Here is a 19334-nt window from a genome sequence, read left to right as displayed (position 1 = left end):
AATCAAGGACAATCAATACAATCAGAGGGTGGCAGGAACCTCCCCCACCCTCAAACAAAATTCACGATATGACCCCGGGGAGGGGGTAATAAAGCATTATTCAGAATCTATGGAGGGAAAATTCGTTGTCTTCTCAATTTCTTTAACAGTAACACGAAAAAAAAAACAAGCCACTTTTCAATAATAATATTACGAAAATATGTTATTTAATCTAAGGTGGGGATGCAAGAAAAAGATCTTTTAGGAAAGACTGAAAAGGCGGGGCTTAGCATTCCTATGTTTTTAAGCAAGCGCTCATAGTGTTACTACTTGTAAACAATACCCAGTCAGGTGGAATTTAACTTTTCATTCTTTTTATAAGCTGAGTTTTGTTGGCACAGAAAATAATTTGAACCAATCTTGTTTGTAAAGGCGGGCTATTTGTTCTTGCAGAATTAAGTAATAATTTGATTGGCTTAAAAAATTACGGCACTTATGAAAACTAATAAAACAAAAGCATCGTTTTTACCATGAAATTATGTGAATGTTATCTATCTTTTTCTCTTTGGTACTTTATGTCAAAAAGCGAGGGTATTATGGTTGGGTAACTATGACGTCACATTGAAATTTTCCATGCATAAATACATTACTAACCACCAGGGTCTTTCTGGTCAGTTTCTCTGTCCCATGTAAGTGGATTGGTCCCAAGCAACAATGCAATCCTCGGAAAATGCACGAATTTGGAATGATGCGTCGAAAAAGCACAGCGAAAACCACCGTCTCTTTTCGGGGCGTGGTCTAATTCAGGGGGCGGAGTTGAGAGTTGAGTAGGAGGAGTACCTGGATTTGAATGCATACATTGCTTTGATGTAAAAGAGGAGGGAGAGGTGGGGTACATTTCTGGGATAAACTGCGATTCTAAAATGAAGAAAGACTATAGTTAAATCAAAAATAAAATAAAAATATATACTTAAAGAAAAAAATCAATAAATTGGCCGTTCATTCAAAGAGTGGATTCAAAAATCTCAGCTAAATTCACTTGTATATGCTGTATGTAAAATATATTTTTGAATTTGGTTCCAAGACTTTGAAAACGCAGCTTTTTTTGGCATATCTCAATGCGTCGAGAGTTTAGAATAATGGAGTAACCATCTACGGCTTTAATTTAACGACTCTCATATATCAGCAAAATCATTTTACCTACTCTGTACCCCGGCGCTATTTGACGTTTTGACGGCATTCTTACGATATGAGGATAAACACGAGACTCAGTGTTATCAACAACACTTCTTGTCCTGTGGTGGCGCAGTGGGTTTGACCTTAGCTTGGTAATACGGGACCCAGAGATCGAATCATGCTGCAGCAAATGCACCGCAGGGCCGACGCAGGGGCCTTAGTAGTCAAGAAGCGTCGTTAATCTGATACAATACAATACAACAACACTTCTTACTTATGTTAAGACCGTTCTGGGCTATTAAGAACACGTTCGCACTTTAAAAACGATTCATAAGAATAAACTGCTTTCTAGTGACAAAATTTTCCCCCTCCACTTCCCGAATTACTCAGCATAGACGAGAACATGTCTACTAATTTTTATGATTTCTCTAAAAATGTAGGATTCTTATGCTCAATCACCGGCTAAGACACTACCGTAAAACTATAAGACATTTTGACGAAGGTCTTTGATCTAATTTTTGTCTCCCTTTCTAGGGAGTTTCAGTATAGTTGAGGCCCAGCTACGGCTTTAATGTACGGCCAACGAAGTTCAAATGACCAAATTTTTCACCTCCAGTTCCAGAATTGTTCAGCATAATCAAAAGTATATATTCAGTAATGTTCATGCTTTCTTCAAACACTAAACAGTCCTTTCAAAAATTTCTAAGCCAAGTCGCTTTCGTCTGGATTCTTATTGTTCTGGAGCTCTTACACATTCTCATTTAGTAGTTCAATATTTTTTTTTATTAACTTTGCCAAATCCTATTCAACAGTTGCAATGGCTCCATTTTCAAAGACAAATATAAAAATTCAGGCTAAATTCATAATTTGACATGTAATGGAGACGTTCGCTCTCGGTCGTATATCACTGGGATTAACTGTAGATACGCGTCATAACTTGAAGGTATTGCAACAGGGATGTGCGTAGGGGCTGCAAGTAACTAGGAAATTTAAATAGTTTATTTTTTAAATAACTGAATTTCTTAAATCTTGGGTAGTATATTCATTTCTAAGGGGTACAGCCAGGGGCACCAATTCACGATCAGGGGATTTTTTCATGAAAATACAAAAAAATTCAAAGACTAGGTGGAGGCAAGAAACTTGGGGGGGGGGTAAGAAAATTTGAGGGGGGCAATTGCCCCTTCCAATTGGTACACCTGATGTATTACTTTGGAATAGCAACCAGTCAAATAATTGGATACATTCAAATGATTAATTACAAGAGAGCAATACAAATACGGTTCAATTTTCTTATTAAGTAGGTGGGAGGGGGAGAATTCAAAAATCGTCATTAAAATGAAATGGCAATTCAATTGAGAGGGAACTATGTAAGCAAAGAGTGAGCTATCAAATTCAACACTGTATTTATTTTGTAAAAAAAAAAATAATTTTTGCTTTACTTATAACTGTTGTGACGTTTTTGAAAAAGGTAACTAATTTCAGGGGTTCCTCACCTGGTTGGCCACGCTTGGCTTTTACATGACTAGGTTTCATAAGTAGCTCCCCATTGAACTTCTCACTTCCTCTTTTCTCACCATCACGATCTAAGGTTGAGTATACGTCGCTGTCGTCAGACGCTATGAGCCGCCGCGTGGATTTTTGAAATGTTGGTGAACAGCCCTCTTCAAGGCCGTCACCCAGAGAGCCATCTGTTGGTAGCCTTTCGTAGATTTCAGACCCGCTACGAGACCTTAAATGAAGAAAACTAAATAAGGCATGAATATACATATAGGTAGAGAAGAAAAGAAAAAAGAAGAGAGTGCGAAAAAGGAAGAGTAAAAGGAATTAAGCAAACAAAAAGACAAAACCAATCGAGGATAATCGACATGGAAAAAATTCATGACTAATCCTACTTTTTGTTTGAACTGTGTCGTTTTTTGTTTGATTTGGTTTTCTTTTTTTGCTTTTGTAAGCGAATATATATATATATATATATATATATATATATATATATATATATATATATATATATATATATATATATATATATATATATATATATATATATATATATATATATATATATATATATATATATTACGCGCCATAATAGTTACGCGCCATTGTAGTTGTGTCCCTATGTCCCACCTGTGAATATAGATATATATATATATATATATATATATATATATATATATATATATATATATATATATATATATATATATATATATATATATATATATATATATATATATATATATATATATATATATATATATATGGTTTTAACTACGTAAAACTTGCGAATATACAACATTCTTTGCTGTCCCATTGTCTTTGCATATAAATAGATTGTCAGGTTTACCGACTCTTGAACATGCAACATATAATGGTCCATGGGAAAACAATCTGTATTCAGATCTATACCTCATGATTCTAATGATTGCCCTTGAGCTTTGTTGATGGTGATTGCTAATCGACCATTCCCTGTCCCGGTGTCCCAGTCGTCATTTATATCCCCCTGTTTCCCCCGGTGTCCCCGTTGTAGTTGTGTCCCTGTGTCCCGGTCGTCATTTATATTCCCTGTGTCCCGGTCGTCATTTGTATCCCGGTGTCCCGGTCTGTATAATTTTTTTATTAGTTTTTAGTTTTTTTTTCTTTTTAGTTTTTTTGTAGTTTTTACCTTCTTTTTAGTTTTGTTAGTTTTTTTTTTTTACTTATGTCCTGGTCGTCATTTATACTCCCTGTGTCCCGGTGCTTTGTTGATTGCTAATCGAACATTCCTTTTGTCCTGGTCGCTTTCTCTTTGAGTGTCGTCATTTATTTTTTTCTTTTTTAGTTCTTTTAGTTTTTACCTTTTTTAGTTTTTTTTAGTTTTTTAGATGAAAATTTTTTTTAGTTTTTTCCTTTTTTTCTTTTTAGTTTTTTATTGGTTTTTACCTTTATTTTAGCTTATTTTTCAGTTTTTTCCTTTTTTTTAGTTTTTTTTTATTTTTTATTTTTTTTAGTTTTTTACCTTTTTTTAGTTTTTTTAGTTTTTTTTAGTTTTTTAGCTTTTTTACTTTTTTTATTAGTTTTTAGTTTTTTTTGTAGTTTTTGCCTTTTTTTAGTTTTTTCAGTTTTTTTTTTAGTTTTTTATTGGTTTTTACTTTTATTTTAGCTTATTTTTCAGTTTTTTCCTTTTTTTTAGTTTTTTTTAGTTTTTAGTGTTTTTAGTTTTTTTAGTTTTTTACCTTTTTTTAGTTTTTTTAGTTTTTTAGCTTTTTTATTTTTTTATTAGTTTTTAGTTTTTTTTGTAGTTTTTGCCTTTTTTAGTTTTTTTAGTTTTTTAGCTTTTTTATTAGTTTTTAGTTTTTTTTTGTAGTTTTTGCCTTTTTTTAGTTTTTTTAGTTTTTTAGCTTTTTTATTTTTTTTATTAGTTTTTAGTTTTTTTTTGTAGTTTTTGCCTTTTTTTAGTTTTTTAGTTTTGACGTCACCTGATCCAGTTTTTTCAGGTGACGTCACCTGATCCACGATCCACAGATCCACAGACAACTTATTTTTATATATATAGATAGATATATATATATATATATATATATATATATATATATATATATATATATATATATATATATATATATATATATAAGTTGTCTGTGTGTGTGTGTGTGTGTGTCTGTCGAGTGACGTCATGTTTGTGTGTCGATTGACGTCATGTTTGTCGACTGACGTCATTTTAAGGATTGAGCTGTATGCGTCATGAAGTTGTTTGTCGACTGACGTCATGTTTGTCAACAGATGAAATTACATACCGGGACACCGGGACACAAATGACGACCGGGACACAGGGAATATAAATGACGACCGGGAACCTCAAAGAGAAATTACAGACTGGGAAATCCGGACACAAATCACGACCGGGACACAGGGAATATAAATGACGACCGGGATTGGGACGCCGGGGGCACAGGCGGGATATATAAATGACGACCGGGACACAGGGATTGTTCGAATAGAAATTACAGACCGGGACACAAATGACGACCGGGACACCGGGACACAGGGAATATAAATGACGACCGGGACACTCAAAGAGAAATTACAAACTGGGACACCGGGACACAAATGACGACCGAGACACAGGGAATATAAATGACGACCGGGACACAGGGACACATCATTAGAATAATGAGGTATAGATCTGAATACGGATTTGTTTTTCCCATGGACAATTATATGTTGCATGTTCAAGAGTCAGTAAACCTGACAATCTATTTATATGCATAGACAATGGGACAGCGAAGAATGTTGTATATTCGCATGTTTTAAGTAGTTAAAAACATATATATATATATATATATATATATATATATATATATATATATATATATATATATATATCTATTCACAGGTGGGACACAAGGACACAACTACAATGGCGCGTAACTAATATGGCGCGTAACGACTTACGCACGCGGAGGGGGCTTGGGGGGGGGGGCAATCCCTGGTATTCGGTTTTGAGAAGGTCTAACCTACAACCAGTAAGAAATTGTTCTTGTATGTACAATATGTTGATGGTTATTTTTATCACTGGAAATTTAACTTTGAGTCCACACCTTACATCTCGTGACTACAAATGAGGGTGGGTGCACAACGAATTTGATTGGTATCTACATACAAGATCTACATACAAGAACAATTTCTTACTGGTTGTAGGTTAGACCTTCTCAAAACCGAATTATGCCAGGGATGCTTACTAAACGATCCATTTCTTGCTGGTTGTAGCTTGGGCCTTCTGAAAACTGATAATAATTATGCCATGGGTGCTTACTAAACGATTCACTTCTTACTGGTTGTAGCTTAGGCCTTCTCAACACTGATAATAATTATGCCATGGGTGCTTACTAAACGATTCACTTCTTACTGGTTGTAGCTTAGGCCTTCTCAAAACTAATAATAATTATGCCACAACCGTTTCCTAAACAATCCACATCCAGACGAGGTCCATCAAGTGGCACTGTGACGCTAACTAAGAATCCATTAAGACCTATTTCAGTAAGTAAGTTCAGTTTTCGATTTCAGTAAGATTTTCTTACTGTAACTTAGATGATTGTTAGGAATTTCGTCTTATGTCCAAGTGCCAGGAACATAGGGGAATTTAGCGCAGCATGAAAGCTACTTCTTTGGATCACGGGTCTACTTTGTATGGTATTCTTAGTGATTGGCTTATGATAAAAATAAAATTGTGATCTGCCGCAACGTTGGAAAATGGCAGCAAATTATAATTCAAAACCTTTCTTAAAGTTTTGAATAGAGATAAACTTCCAATACCCTCCACGGACGTCGTACAGATTTCTAAAACCACCAAAGAAACCGTGCTATGTTCATGCCATTTCCTGTCAATTAAAGCCTTGTTCCACGAAGGCAACCCACGACTTCTTAGAAAAATTGCTAAGCTAGGTGGATTGAAGTTTCGAGCATTGACAGGCTCAAGTATACTTGTGAACTCATAAGCGTCAAGTTCAAATGCAAAGCAGCTCTGTACCTGGACAATGGCCTCCTTGTAAAAGTTTCATGCTGTTATGTAGACCCTCCTCACCTCCCACTGTGATATATCTGGACTAGACGAGACCAAGGATATCAACTCCTCTTCTGCAGTATACCCGAGATAGACATCCTGAACGTCAAAATAATAGCTCTTGTCTGTTACGTCATGAGTAATTTCTGACTTAGGTTCCATCCATAAAGTTTATAGCCAATTATATTGTATTTTATATTGTTTTATGATAAAAATAAATTATGACAAAGTGATTGGCTTATGTAAAAAAAATGACTATACTTACATAAACCAATCAAGTCACCTCAAGTCGCACCTTGACCTATTTGTCTTCTCATTAAACTTCCAAGTGTCACCTGTTCTCGTCGTCACTAATGCGCGATGTTCAGGCCACATATTTTTTTCCCTTCGATCCAATCTGTCACTTATTTTCATTACACCCCGGCTCAATAATATAGGGACTGGGAAAATATCTACTGTCAACTTTTTACAGTTACTCTTCCTCTAATCTAAAAAGTTTCATATCCCTTTTCAACTGCTTGTGATAAATCGTCATGTGGATGCAAATGAGATACATATGCTGCTTGATATATATTTTGAAGCGATATCCCATGTCCTGTTCTACATGAAAAATGCCCTACCCTACCATGCCCTGCAGATGGCAAAGAAAGCTGCATTACTCTTGATTATATCCTTTGAACCGTCACTAAATATTGGTCGAGCAACCCAAACTGACTGCAGCTTGAATAAGACCTAAGTTTGGGCATCACCTTTGGCTCCTGCTTGAACACCCGCAGATAGTTGAATATACGTCTCAGCAAGCTTCAGAGTTGCAAGCTTTCTTTCGAGAAATATGAAGAGAGACCCTCATAGCACACACACTTATCTGCTCACGAAACATCTACTTTGGAGTAGATTTCGTTTTTTTTCTGCACACTTTTCCATTAGGCACCTCCCTCCAGAAGGAATTTGAATTTGAGCTTAATAGCTTTCTGATAATCTGTAGTCCTGACAATTTTTTGGTCACGATGAAACCAGTTGAATGAGCTATGCTTGGAACGCAGAAAATACTCTGACGTTGATAACCCGAATACCCCTCATACTGGTGCAGAAACTGTTGCTTAATTGCTGACTGTACCATTTTATTATGGAACTCTTATGATAGCGCCATCTAAAACGTGTAGTCTAAAAATTCCACTAGTACTTAATTAATCACCTATGACAAATAGCCCTTAGACATCATAAATGTCTGGCCCTTCCGTAATCCAAATACCACCATCTGACATTGTTGATGTTGCGACAGGTCATTAAGGTGCCAATGCTTCTCCCTCATTTTTCAAGTCCTTGGTGCTCGGTCAGCTGCTTCCTTGTGTTTTATCATAGCTGGTCTTAACATGTCGTTAGATTGTCATGTCAATGAGATTTTGCACTAAATTCAATGTCATCACCAAAAAGACCAAAATTGAATTCTTCATTGGAAGTAATAGACCGCAGAAAAAATTCCCATATAGCCCACAGAAAAATGAACTAAATTCAATGTCATCACCGGGAGGACCAAAATTGCATTCTTAATTGGAAGCAATAGCCCACAGAAAAATAAACTAAATTCAATGTCATTACCAAAAAGACCGAAATTGCATTCTTAATTAGAAGCAATAGCCCACAGAAAATATTCCTCTTAGAAATAGCAAGATCAAGCCAATCGATCTATTACTTACCTTTGTCGTCCCATTCGATTCTCAATCAGGAATACACAAAAGCTTTAGGCAGCTCACATCGAACGTCGATACAGGCTCTCTAATGAATATTTCGTAACAATTGAACTACGTCTCAATCACAATCTTACTTTCATTTTAATCACCTTCTTTTCATTGCTTTCCCGCATTATCTACATATTGTACTATTCTACAAATTTATAATCAATAAATTCGTATAAGCATAAACTTCACTCTTTTGGAATTTTTTTTTAAATTGACAAAATTTGCTTTTTTTACATAGACTCAGAATTCTTATACTATGAGAAAGTATAATAATGTTGTTCCGGTTTTTTCAAAAAATTAATTAAAAAAACTTTAAGAAAAAGAAGTTTTCTAAACATAAGTAATGGCCATATTGAACTTAAGGTCAGAAGAAACAGAAACCTAACATAACTCAAACTCATAACGACCAGAAATTACTACTGTTAAAGAATAGATGAAACCCAAAATACACAGAAGAAACACAGATAAAAACTAAAATAAACCAAAAACAAATAAAATCATAACCAATACTAATAAAATACAAATGAAGTTTACAATTGTCAGTTGCTCTGGTGTTTTCATCGAAGCAACTCTATTAGCTTCTGTGATCTACGTGGATCATTTACAACAACTGTATTTTATGAACATTGGGGGCGGTTTTATTCGTTTTTAGCTTATTTTAGTTTTTATCTTTGTTTCGTCTGTGCTGAAGACGCCTAGTTTTCATGCAGGCAAAATATAAGCGGCGTTTTAGTTTTTTATCTTTTCTCTCCTCCGGCCTCAGTCTCGTTTATTTGTTCTTCATTGAGATTTTTGTCTCTTTGTTGTTCTCTGTCATGCTGGCCAGATCGACTTAAGATCTTTCATTTGAGGGTGACTGTCCGGGTAATTAATTTCATTTAAGAGTAATTGTCCGGGGTAAGTTCTCGCAAGAATTGAACTGTCTAGAGAATATTTCTAGAGAGAGGGGGATTTTTCCGTGGAGGTGGAGCCAGGTATCCTGGCGTTATTTAAAAAAGATCAGAAATTAAACAAAAAGTAAGGAGCAACATTAAAACTTAAAACGGACAGAAATTATTACGCATATGAGGGCCCCCTCCTCAACACCTCGCTCTTTACACCAAGTTTAAATTTTGTCTGAATTCTTTAAAAACGATTCCTGAAACGCAAGGGTCGTTTGATTAGAACATTAAGTAACTTTTTTTTAAAGTGCCGAAGAATTGTAGCGTGAAGAGCGAAGTCTTTTTAACATAGTGTCTACAACAGGTTTTCAAATAAATAGTAATAATATTGTATCTCAATATTAAAGAAGTGAATTAAAAACTTATAAATTCAGAGTTAGATTCAGTCTTATATAGTTGATATTTTTGATTTTTTGTACTAATGCTTATGTTCAAACCTTGCTTTGTAGAATAACACGTATACATGCGCCGTAAGCTTACCTGACAATATTTTTAGAGCTTCCCTAAGACCAAGAAAACTTTAGCAAACAGAAATAGTTAAAACTTTTAATCGAATAGTGAAGATAGTGAAAACATGTGATCGAAATATCCAGTATATTTTTAGACTGTTTTGTTCATTGTCTGTTAATAAGATTTATCCCTTTAACACAATACGAGCAATTTTTCGGAGTGGCATCTTTTTACCAAAATTTTAAATTTAAAGACCTATGGTACATTTAATGTTACATATAACCAATGCAACTATTTTTCAGTGTGAACCTTTTTTAGTTGCTTTTTCAGAAAACTGTCTAAATTTTCGATTCTTTCCCATAAATATCACAACTACATTCCACACATTATGATTAATATGTGATTTTAAGATTTACCCCCCCCCCCTCCCGCCTGAATCACTCAGACCCAACATGACAATTTCAATAGTTTTATATTGCTTATCTTATCCATGGTTCCTGGAAAAAAACTCCCTTGGAGGAAGGGAGGGGGAGAGAGAAAAGAAACAAATTCAACTGAGTTTACCTAAAAAAGTGAAATTTTAGGAAAAACAAGAAAAGAAGAAAATTAAACTTCAGCATTTACGCTTTCTCATCGCATGAAAATGTTTGAAGTAGGAACAATGCTTACCCATCATTTGATCCTAAGGCTCGACTGTCATTCCTAGGGGGTGGGAGGGGCGGCCGTGGAGGTCTCTCTAACGTTCCTTCACCAGAATCATGAAGTAAACCTGAGTCGTCTAAATGATAGGCTTTCTCAACTTCTGGTTTCTTGTCCCAGACATCACGAAAAAATGGGGTATATAAAACAGCTAAAAATAAAATTGTTTTTATACGAAATTTTTTTTATATATTACACTATATAAAAATACACTGCTAAAATTGATTCAAAGGTTTCGCCAAAACAAAGTGAAATGAATTTACTGTCCATGAAATTAAATCCAACTATTATGGTTAATTCCATATAAGCTGAACTGGGATTTCTTAGCCTGTCAATTGTACCTAGAAAAAAAAAATACAGATCAACAGCAACTTCGAAATGTATTTTTTGACAAGACTTACAAAGAAATGAGAAAATTTCATGATTTAAGTACATTCGATCGTTGATATCCGATTCGATGAGTTCGGAACAGCTTGATAAAACGAATACCGCACGTATATTGAATTTGGATTGATTCACATTAGTAACCAAATTTCTAAGAGGCAGAGAAATTCAACAGAAGAAACTCAGACTCTGAAGAGATTGAATTATCAAGGGTTGAAAAAATTATAGTTACTCAGAACTGCACATGTTTTTGCAGTTCCGAAAACAAGAAAAGAAACCGGAAGGCAGGGTTGCCAACAACTCTTTTTCAAAGAACAAACAAAGTTTGGTGTTTTGTACTGGGTTTTATATTCATGAATATTCATGCTCAAGTAAGACATTTTTCCTTTGTAAGATTCATGAATTATAATAATATGGAATATTAGAGAATAAAGAAAAGAAAAGTGAGTAAAACTAGAAAAGAAACGAGAAAACAAGAAAAAAAAAGAAGGTTCAAAGAGTTAACAGCTTACTTTTTTAAGAGGAACCGGATGGGACCGCTTCCTTTAGTTTTGGGACCCTTCTATTAGTTTTAAAGCAGGGTTGCCAACAACTTTTTTTCAAAGAACAAACAAAGGTTGGTCTTTTTACTGGATTTTATATTCATGAATATTCATGCTCAAGTAAGACATTTTTCCTCTGTAAGATTTATGAATTATACTAATATGGAGATGGTAAAGAAAAGAAAAGTGAGTAAAACTAGAAAAGAAACGAGAAAACAAGAAAAGAAAGAAGGTTCAAAGAGTTAACAGCTTACTTTTTTAAGAGGAACCGGATGGGACCGCTTCCTTTAGTTTTGGGACCCATCTATTAGTTTTAATGCAGAGTTGCCAACAACTCTTTTTCAAAGAACAAACAAAGTTTGGCGTTTTTACTGGATTTTATATTCATGAATATTCATGCTCAGAGTAAGACATTTTTCCTCTGTAAGATTTATGAATTATACTAATATGGAGATGGTAAAGAAAAGAAAAGGGAGTAAAACAAGAAAAGAAGCCAGAAAACAAGAAAAGAAAGAAGGTTCAAAGAGTTAAAAACTTACTTTTTTGAGAGGAAGATGGAGTAAGCGTCATAAAATGCGCTTGCAAACGATCAGCGATTGAATTTCCAAGAGTTATAAGTTGGTGACTGAGTTCCGAGTTAAAAATGACACTAATACCTCCAGTTTCAGTAACGGCCAGGATCTGGATGGGCACATCAGGTGTTGCAGCACTGAACGCACTGAAATATAGTACATATCATAGACATATAGACTATATCTATAGACTATATAGACATATAGACCACCTAGACTATAGATTACTTTGATAGCATCTATACCCTTTTTTTTAGTTTTCACAAGGGTACTCATGAGTCGTAATTACATATAGACTATATAGACATATAGACCACCTAGACTATAGATTACTTTGATAGCATCTATTCCCTTTTTTTGAGTTTTCACAAGGGTACTCATGAGTCGTAATTACATATAGACTATATAGACATATAGACCACCTAGACTATAGATTACTTTGATAGCATCTATTCCCTTTTTTTGAGTTTTCACAAGGGTACTCATGAGTCGTAATTACATATAGACTATATAGACATATAGACCACCTAGACTATAGATTACTTTGATAGCATCTATTCCCTTTTTTTGAGTTTTCACAAGGGTACTCATGAGTCGTAATTACATATAGACTATATAGACATATAGACCACCTAGACTATAGATTATTTTGATAGCATCTATTCCCTTTTTTGAGTTTTCACAAGGGTACTCATGAGTCGTAATTACATATAGACTATATAGACATATAGACCACCTAGACTATAGATTACTTTGATAGCATCTATTCCCTTTTTTTGAGTTTTCACAAGGGTACTCATGAGTCGTAATTACATATAGACTATATAGACATATAGACCACCTAGACTATAGATTATTTTGATAGCATCTATTCCCTTTTTTTGAGTTTTTACAAGGGTACTCATGAGTCGTAATTACTTTTCTAGATCGGCGAAATTACAACAAGCTAGATAGAATTTCAAAAGAGCTTATAATCTTGTGTTTGAAAAAGAATTAATCAAGAATGTACTCTTCCTTTCAAGATGCAAATAATCTTGGTACACAAGTTTATCTTCCTATTCTTCCAGACGTTTTCCAACTGTGAAAAAAACACACTGAGCCTTTGCTATTCTACTTTTAACATCTTCGCTGCATCCACTGCCTTTACTATTAATGCCAGCTAGGTAAGCAAAGCTGTCCTCTTAATCAATCTTCTCATTACCCAGCATCACCTCTCCACCTTCACTTATTCCTAGTATTAGCAACTTAGCCTTCTTGACATTAATTTTAAAACCTATTCTTGAGCCCTGAATTCTAAAAACCTCTAAAAGTCCATTCATTTAGCTAAAAAAAAGTATATAAGATGCAATTATCAGTAAAACTGAGTTTATGAGAGTTTTACTTCCCTATTTGATAGCCTATTTGATTCCCTTTTTTATAATCAATCTTCTCATTACCCAGCATCACCTCTCCACCTTCACTTACTCCTAGCATTAGCAACTTAGCCTTCTTGACGTTAATTTTCAAACCTATTCTTGAGCCCTGAACTCAGTAGTTTCAACATTAAACAAGTTAATGTTTCTTCCCCAAGTGTAGAGCAAAAAAAATAATCCTACATTAAAAGAATCAAACGTAGCGTTGGCGATGAGTGTTCTTAAGGGCGATGATAAAGGCGTTTTCTTTTCAGACTATATAGTTTCAAGCTAATCTAGTTAGTTAGTTGTATTATATCTTAAGTAATATGTGAAACCAATCTGGCATAAGTGTTAAAAAACAGTAATAAATATCCGTTTATAAAACGGGTAATTAACTCCCTTATTTTAGGGAGTTAATAAACTCCCTAAAAATAGGGAGTTTTACTTCCCTATTTGATAGCTACTAAACACATTTCCTTATCCACGGCAACTTTATTCCGCTATATAGTATTTTCGATATCCAATGTGTCAAGCCAAACTGCTTTATTCAATAACTTTTCAATAAAAAAGAAGTTGTAATTCTTTCAGAGTGATATTAATAGAAACAAAGCCGAGATTGAAGTGTTCATGTTTACTGCTTTTTGCTTTAGTTTTTAAATTTCATGCTTTTAAACCGTTATATCCAAATCTGTAAAATCCAGAAACAAAGTCGGAACCGTAATCTTCTGATTTTCACATTCCACCTCTCAGTGCTAAAGGGTGGGGGTGAAAATAAAAGTGAGAGAGTCAAGCCCACCTTTAAGAAAATTTGAAGAAAATATTCTGTTCAGGTTAGCACTCTTTAGTCCTAAAAAAAAAAGAGGAATCTTCCAGCAAAAAATATGTAATTGTAAGTAAAATTACCAAAAGCACCCCTCACACCCACACCACTGAAATAAGGTTGATGCTAATAGAGAGGTCCCATATTAGTTAATATTTGAGTTCATGGATATGTAACAGCAATTAAGCACTATTCAAACCAAAAAAGGATCCTTGATGCAAACATAGACAAGAACAGAAAGAATGAAAAGAGATCCTTTAATAACGAAATCTGGGAACAGATTCTAAACTGACGGACTTAAGATGGGTCAAGGTCAAGGCCGTATCCAGGGGTGTGGGTTAGGGGGTTTGAACCCTCCCCCAGAAACATTTGTCCAACTCGTAATAACAAACAAAAATGAATTTTTGTATTTTTTTTAAACCAAAAAATTGTGATGCATTCTTCAAACAATTTTCCCAAAAAATCTTTTGTAACCCCCCTCCCCCGAAAAAAGATCCTGGGTACGGCCCTGGGCAAGGGGGCAATAGATGTTTTTATTTTGATTTTCTGGTACTTTCAACATTTTTCTTATTACTCTTGAAGGGGACTATGATCATGCTATGAATATGAATAATGAGATGGCACAGTATGAGCCAAATATGAGAATTTGCGCCATAAACACGTCATTTAAAGAACGGCCAAAAAAAATATCAATTTGTCAGAAAGGGTTCACGCTATATACACAAGCATCCTTAGATTTAAGGAAAAGTGCCAGTTTATCTTGTGGAAATATCTTAACTAATTTTCAATAACTTTTTCACGCTTCCACCACTCAACACAATTTCAAAAATTACATATAGAAGCAGTGCCGTAACTAGGAGGGTGTGGGGGTGCAGACCAACCCGGGTTGCATTTGCCATGAAGCGACATTGAGAGAAGAGAAGAAGAGAATAAAAACAGCGGAGAGTCACTTCTAAAGTATATCACGACCAGGGAAAATCAAGCTCCGATTTGTACAGACATAGGAAACGGCTTTGAAGACGAGGTGGTAGAGTGTGGTCTGGATTTAGAAGTGAAAATTATAGAAAAATCTGCACTGAGGAATTAAAACCAACCGCTATGTATATAGAAGCAGAGGGTCTTCATGAACAAATATTGTGACTCGAAATTTCTTTGTTATTTTTACTAGCTAAAAATTTAACACAGAAAATCCAGGAGGGATTTAACTTTTCTTTTCTTTTTCTTTACTGACTCGAAATCGCCAACAGAAGCAAAGGAAGAACTATGTTTTGAATAGGCTTGTTTATTTGGCTTCTTTTTCTGACATACTTTAGGAATAATTTCATTGGTTAACAAAATTGCATCACAGACGTAAACTAATGAAACTAAAGCACACTATTTGCCATGTGATTATAAGAAAGTATTCTCTCTTTGGTAAAGGTTTTACCATTGATATTAAATAACCCGGAACATATACTTTCGGAAAAAATATGATTGGCCTAATAAAATATATCAAAGACGTAAATCCCAACAAACCCCACTAATCCCAACAAAACCTCAGAGTTCGAAGTTGAAGTATGCAAAGGACCGCCGAATCTCGAAGGCCGGATGGGATCAATTCCTTTAGTTTTGGGACCCTTCTATTAGTTTTAATGCAGGGTTGCCAACAATTTTCGAACTTGAAGTATGCAAAGGATCGCCGAATCTTGAAGACCTGAAGGGTGTTGGACAACGGCCCATAAAATATAATAGTGATAGCTGTTAGCTAGTAGAGAGTGAACCATGACCAATAGTAACTGGAATTTTGAAAGGGCGTTTAAAAAAACTGTAAAGTGAGAAAGGATTGCAGATTGAAGGTATTGTAGCTTGTAGTCCATTTAACTTGTAGTCAGTTCAAAATGAAAGTTCCACCATTGAAACCAGCATGGTCAAAATCCAGAATATGAAAATTACAGTCCCTGAAAAACAAGGAAAACTAATTTTTTGGATGCTAAGCAATAGGTATGTCTCCTTCTTTCCCCATCCTCCTTGGGGGGGGGGTGTTCATTAAACTTGGAAAGGGGCGACACCTTTAGATTTCACCCCTGGTGGCACTCGTGCTAGATACGCCACTGGATAGAAAACACCTTAACTAACTTTTGCCCAAACTCATACTGGTGCGAAGATGAGAACCACGGAAAATCGCATTACTATAATCTATAACCGTTTGTATGTTACCTATACTATACCGTTACTGTAACCATTACTATGATCCAATTAGTTTTTATGCACCCAACTAACGTTTCTTTTCTTCCTTTTTAAGTAGCCTATTGTTTTTAATGATAATATGAGTCTAGCTAATTCACAAAAATTCTGTTTCAAAAACAAATTTTGGATTCAGGTTTTCTGTAACAACTCAATCTTCTAGAATAGGCTACTGATTTACATATAAGGTCCCCCTCAGGAAAGTGCAGAGAGGGGTACCGAAGCATTTTATTTGCAACGGGGACTCAAAATCTGAAATAGAATTGATCACTGTTTTCAAATTTTTCCAAGGGGAGGGGGGAATTTTTTCAACGGGGAAAATAAAATTTAAAATTCGTTCCTAATATATATTTTGCAATACTGAATTTAGAAATTTGCAAAAGTTTTGATAGTAGAGCTTTTTTTTTCTTAACATTTCTCCTTAAATCTCACTTAAATAACATTTCTCACTTAAGAAGGTTAGATTTTGTTGTTATTTTTTCTGTTTTTTTTTTCTTTCTTTCTTTTTTTGAGCACTGAGGACAACTTGGCGGAGGTCCTTGTCGAAATACCTGCTTGTTTTTCATATTTTGCTACTGGCTGACAAAATCTTGTTTTTCACCTATTCGATTTTTCTCTTTTCATTCATTATTTCCTTTCTTGTTTTCACACGTCATGCATAGCCAGTATGGTCTCAAAACGTATTTAATATTTGATATTCTGATGTTATTTTTGATTTGATGTTTGGCATTTTGACTTATTTTGGATTTCACATTGCGAAGGTGTTATTGATAATTTTGATTTGGTATTTTAGTGGTATTTTGGATTTTGACGTATTTTTGATATGGTATTTGCAGGTATTATTGGTATTTTTGATTTGATATTTGGTATTTTGAACTTACTTTAAGACTGCTAACGACGCTCTTCTTTTCGTTGAGTAGACCAAAATATAGCCATGGATCAAACTTTCTCTATACTCAGACGCTGCATGGTATGATGATATAGTAACTTCAACCTTTCTTCTACAATCACCAAGAAACGTTTCCAGAATCACAGTACGATCACCCGTGACCACACAAGAGGGATTTGATAATAACGGCAATATCACAGTGTCAATTGAAAAAGGGTCGCCACAGAGTAAACACATTATAATCCTATAAAAAATAATATGTAAATAATAAAATTAATTAAACGACTTTATTAAGGTTAAGTTAACTACTAAAGAATTAATGAATTTAGTTAATTGATTGAACTATAATAATTAAGATTGTTAAATTTGTAATGTATCAAACGCATTTCAGATGACAATGAAAACGAAAAAAACTTGAAATTTAAAAAAATTGCTTAGTAAAAATCAAAAAATCCAAATACTTTAAAACTGAAAAATAAAATGACAAAATCGACAAAAAATTTCTTTTTCCTGTTTTTCGTACCATGTAACCCATAAAAAAGAGAATTTGTTTCTTTTTTTGTACATACATAAATTAACCGAAAAGGAACTTGAACAAGAAAAACAATGGCAAAAAAAGTGTTCAAGCGCAAAGAACAAAAATTCAAGCAGTAGGATAATTAAAGATAATCTTCTTAATTTAGATCCAAAAAGCAACTCACTGCCAATAACGAAATAGTTTGAATACCCTCCTCTACTCCATTTAATCATCATAATCAGGAAGCGACATAATTAAAGTAAATTTTTGCACGAGGCAGAATAATTGATGAGAACAGAATAATTGTCTTTTCAAAGTAGATGGGTCTTTTGCGTGTCCAAATGAAGTTTTGTATTCGGCCACATGCATTAACCATAAGAACTGTAGAACATGCCAAGGATACAGTCAGCGAGGAGGGAAAGAGAAGGACCCCCAGAGCACCCTCCATACGTCCTAGGCCAAGTGACGGTGGATCCAGGGGGAACGCCCCCCCCCCCCCCCAAGACTTTTTCTAGCACCCTCATTCTTTGTCTTTTATATTTTAACTCTTTTTTATAGATAGATTTGTCAATAATTGACGCCCTTGTCACACTACCCCCCCCCCCCCCTCAAGATTTTGCTTATAGGCACCCTTGCCAAATTGGGGCCTTCCCAAGATTTTGCTGTAGATCCGCCCTTGAAGATAAAGAGGATCAATAGGAATAAATCCACACGGTGGCCCTCTGATTGATAATTCTCAAGTACGACCGGCTGTAATTAAAATAATTAAATTAATAATTAAATTAAAATAATAAAAAAATAAATTAAAATAATAAAACAAAATAAAATAATTAAATTAATAATTAAAAATAAAGGGAAAAAACAAATGTGTGACGCAGCAAAAACAATGTATAGGCTATGGCAGAATTACAAAAAAAAAAAATAAGAAAGCTTCGATCAACAGCTTCGATGTACTCAACTTAGGCCAAACTTCGATCGTCTCACCTTTTTTAACCCTTAATCCAGCATGATAGTAGATGGATTTATTAAAATCAATTAATTGATTTATATATTAATTAATTCAAATTTAATTAATTTAATTGATAATTTTAATTTAATTAATTAATTTATTTATTAATAATTTCATTCATTTAAATAATTAACCCAGCCTGATAGTAGATGGATTTATTAAAATCAATTAATTGATTTATATATTAATTAATTCAAATTTAATTAATTTAATTGATAATTTTAATTTAACTAATTAATTTATTAATAATTTCATTCATTTAAATAATTAACCCAGCCTGATAGTAGGCGGATTTATTAAAATCAATTAATTGATTTATATATTAATTAATTCAAATTTAATTAATTTAATTGATAATTTTAATTTAATTTATTTATTTATTTATTAATAATTTCATTCATTTAAATAATTAACCCAGCCTGATAGTAGATAAATAGATATATTCAAAAGAAATCCTT

At 34.0% G+C, this 19334-nt stretch overlaps 1 protein-coding gene across 1 annotated transcript in view; it reads right to left on the bottom strand.

Annotated features, from left to right (window-relative positions):
- Positions 1-19334, bottom strand: part of LOC136040798 (rho GTPase-activating protein 190-like) — a gene marked incomplete at its 3' end in the record, with an annotated part of 203100 nt that overhangs the window by 58941 nt on the left and 124825 nt on the right. Inside the window, 5 exon segments of the mRNA XM_065725127.1 lie at positions 634-897; positions 2649-2884; positions 10497-10677; positions 11992-12170; positions 17343-17594. Of these exon segments, the coding sequence (XP_065581199.1) occupies positions 634-897; positions 2649-2884; positions 10497-10677; positions 11992-12170; positions 17343-17594 (1112 nt within the window).

The sequence above is a fragment of the Artemia franciscana genome, chromosome 21 (assembly GCF_032884065.1).
Source record: "Artemia franciscana chromosome 21, ASM3288406v1, whole genome shotgun sequence".
Lineage (NCBI taxonomy): Eukaryota > Metazoa > Arthropoda > Branchiopoda > Anostraca > Artemiidae > Artemia > Artemia franciscana.
Note: the sequence above shows the minus strand (reverse complement) of the source record. Positions and strands in the feature narration are given on the sequence as shown.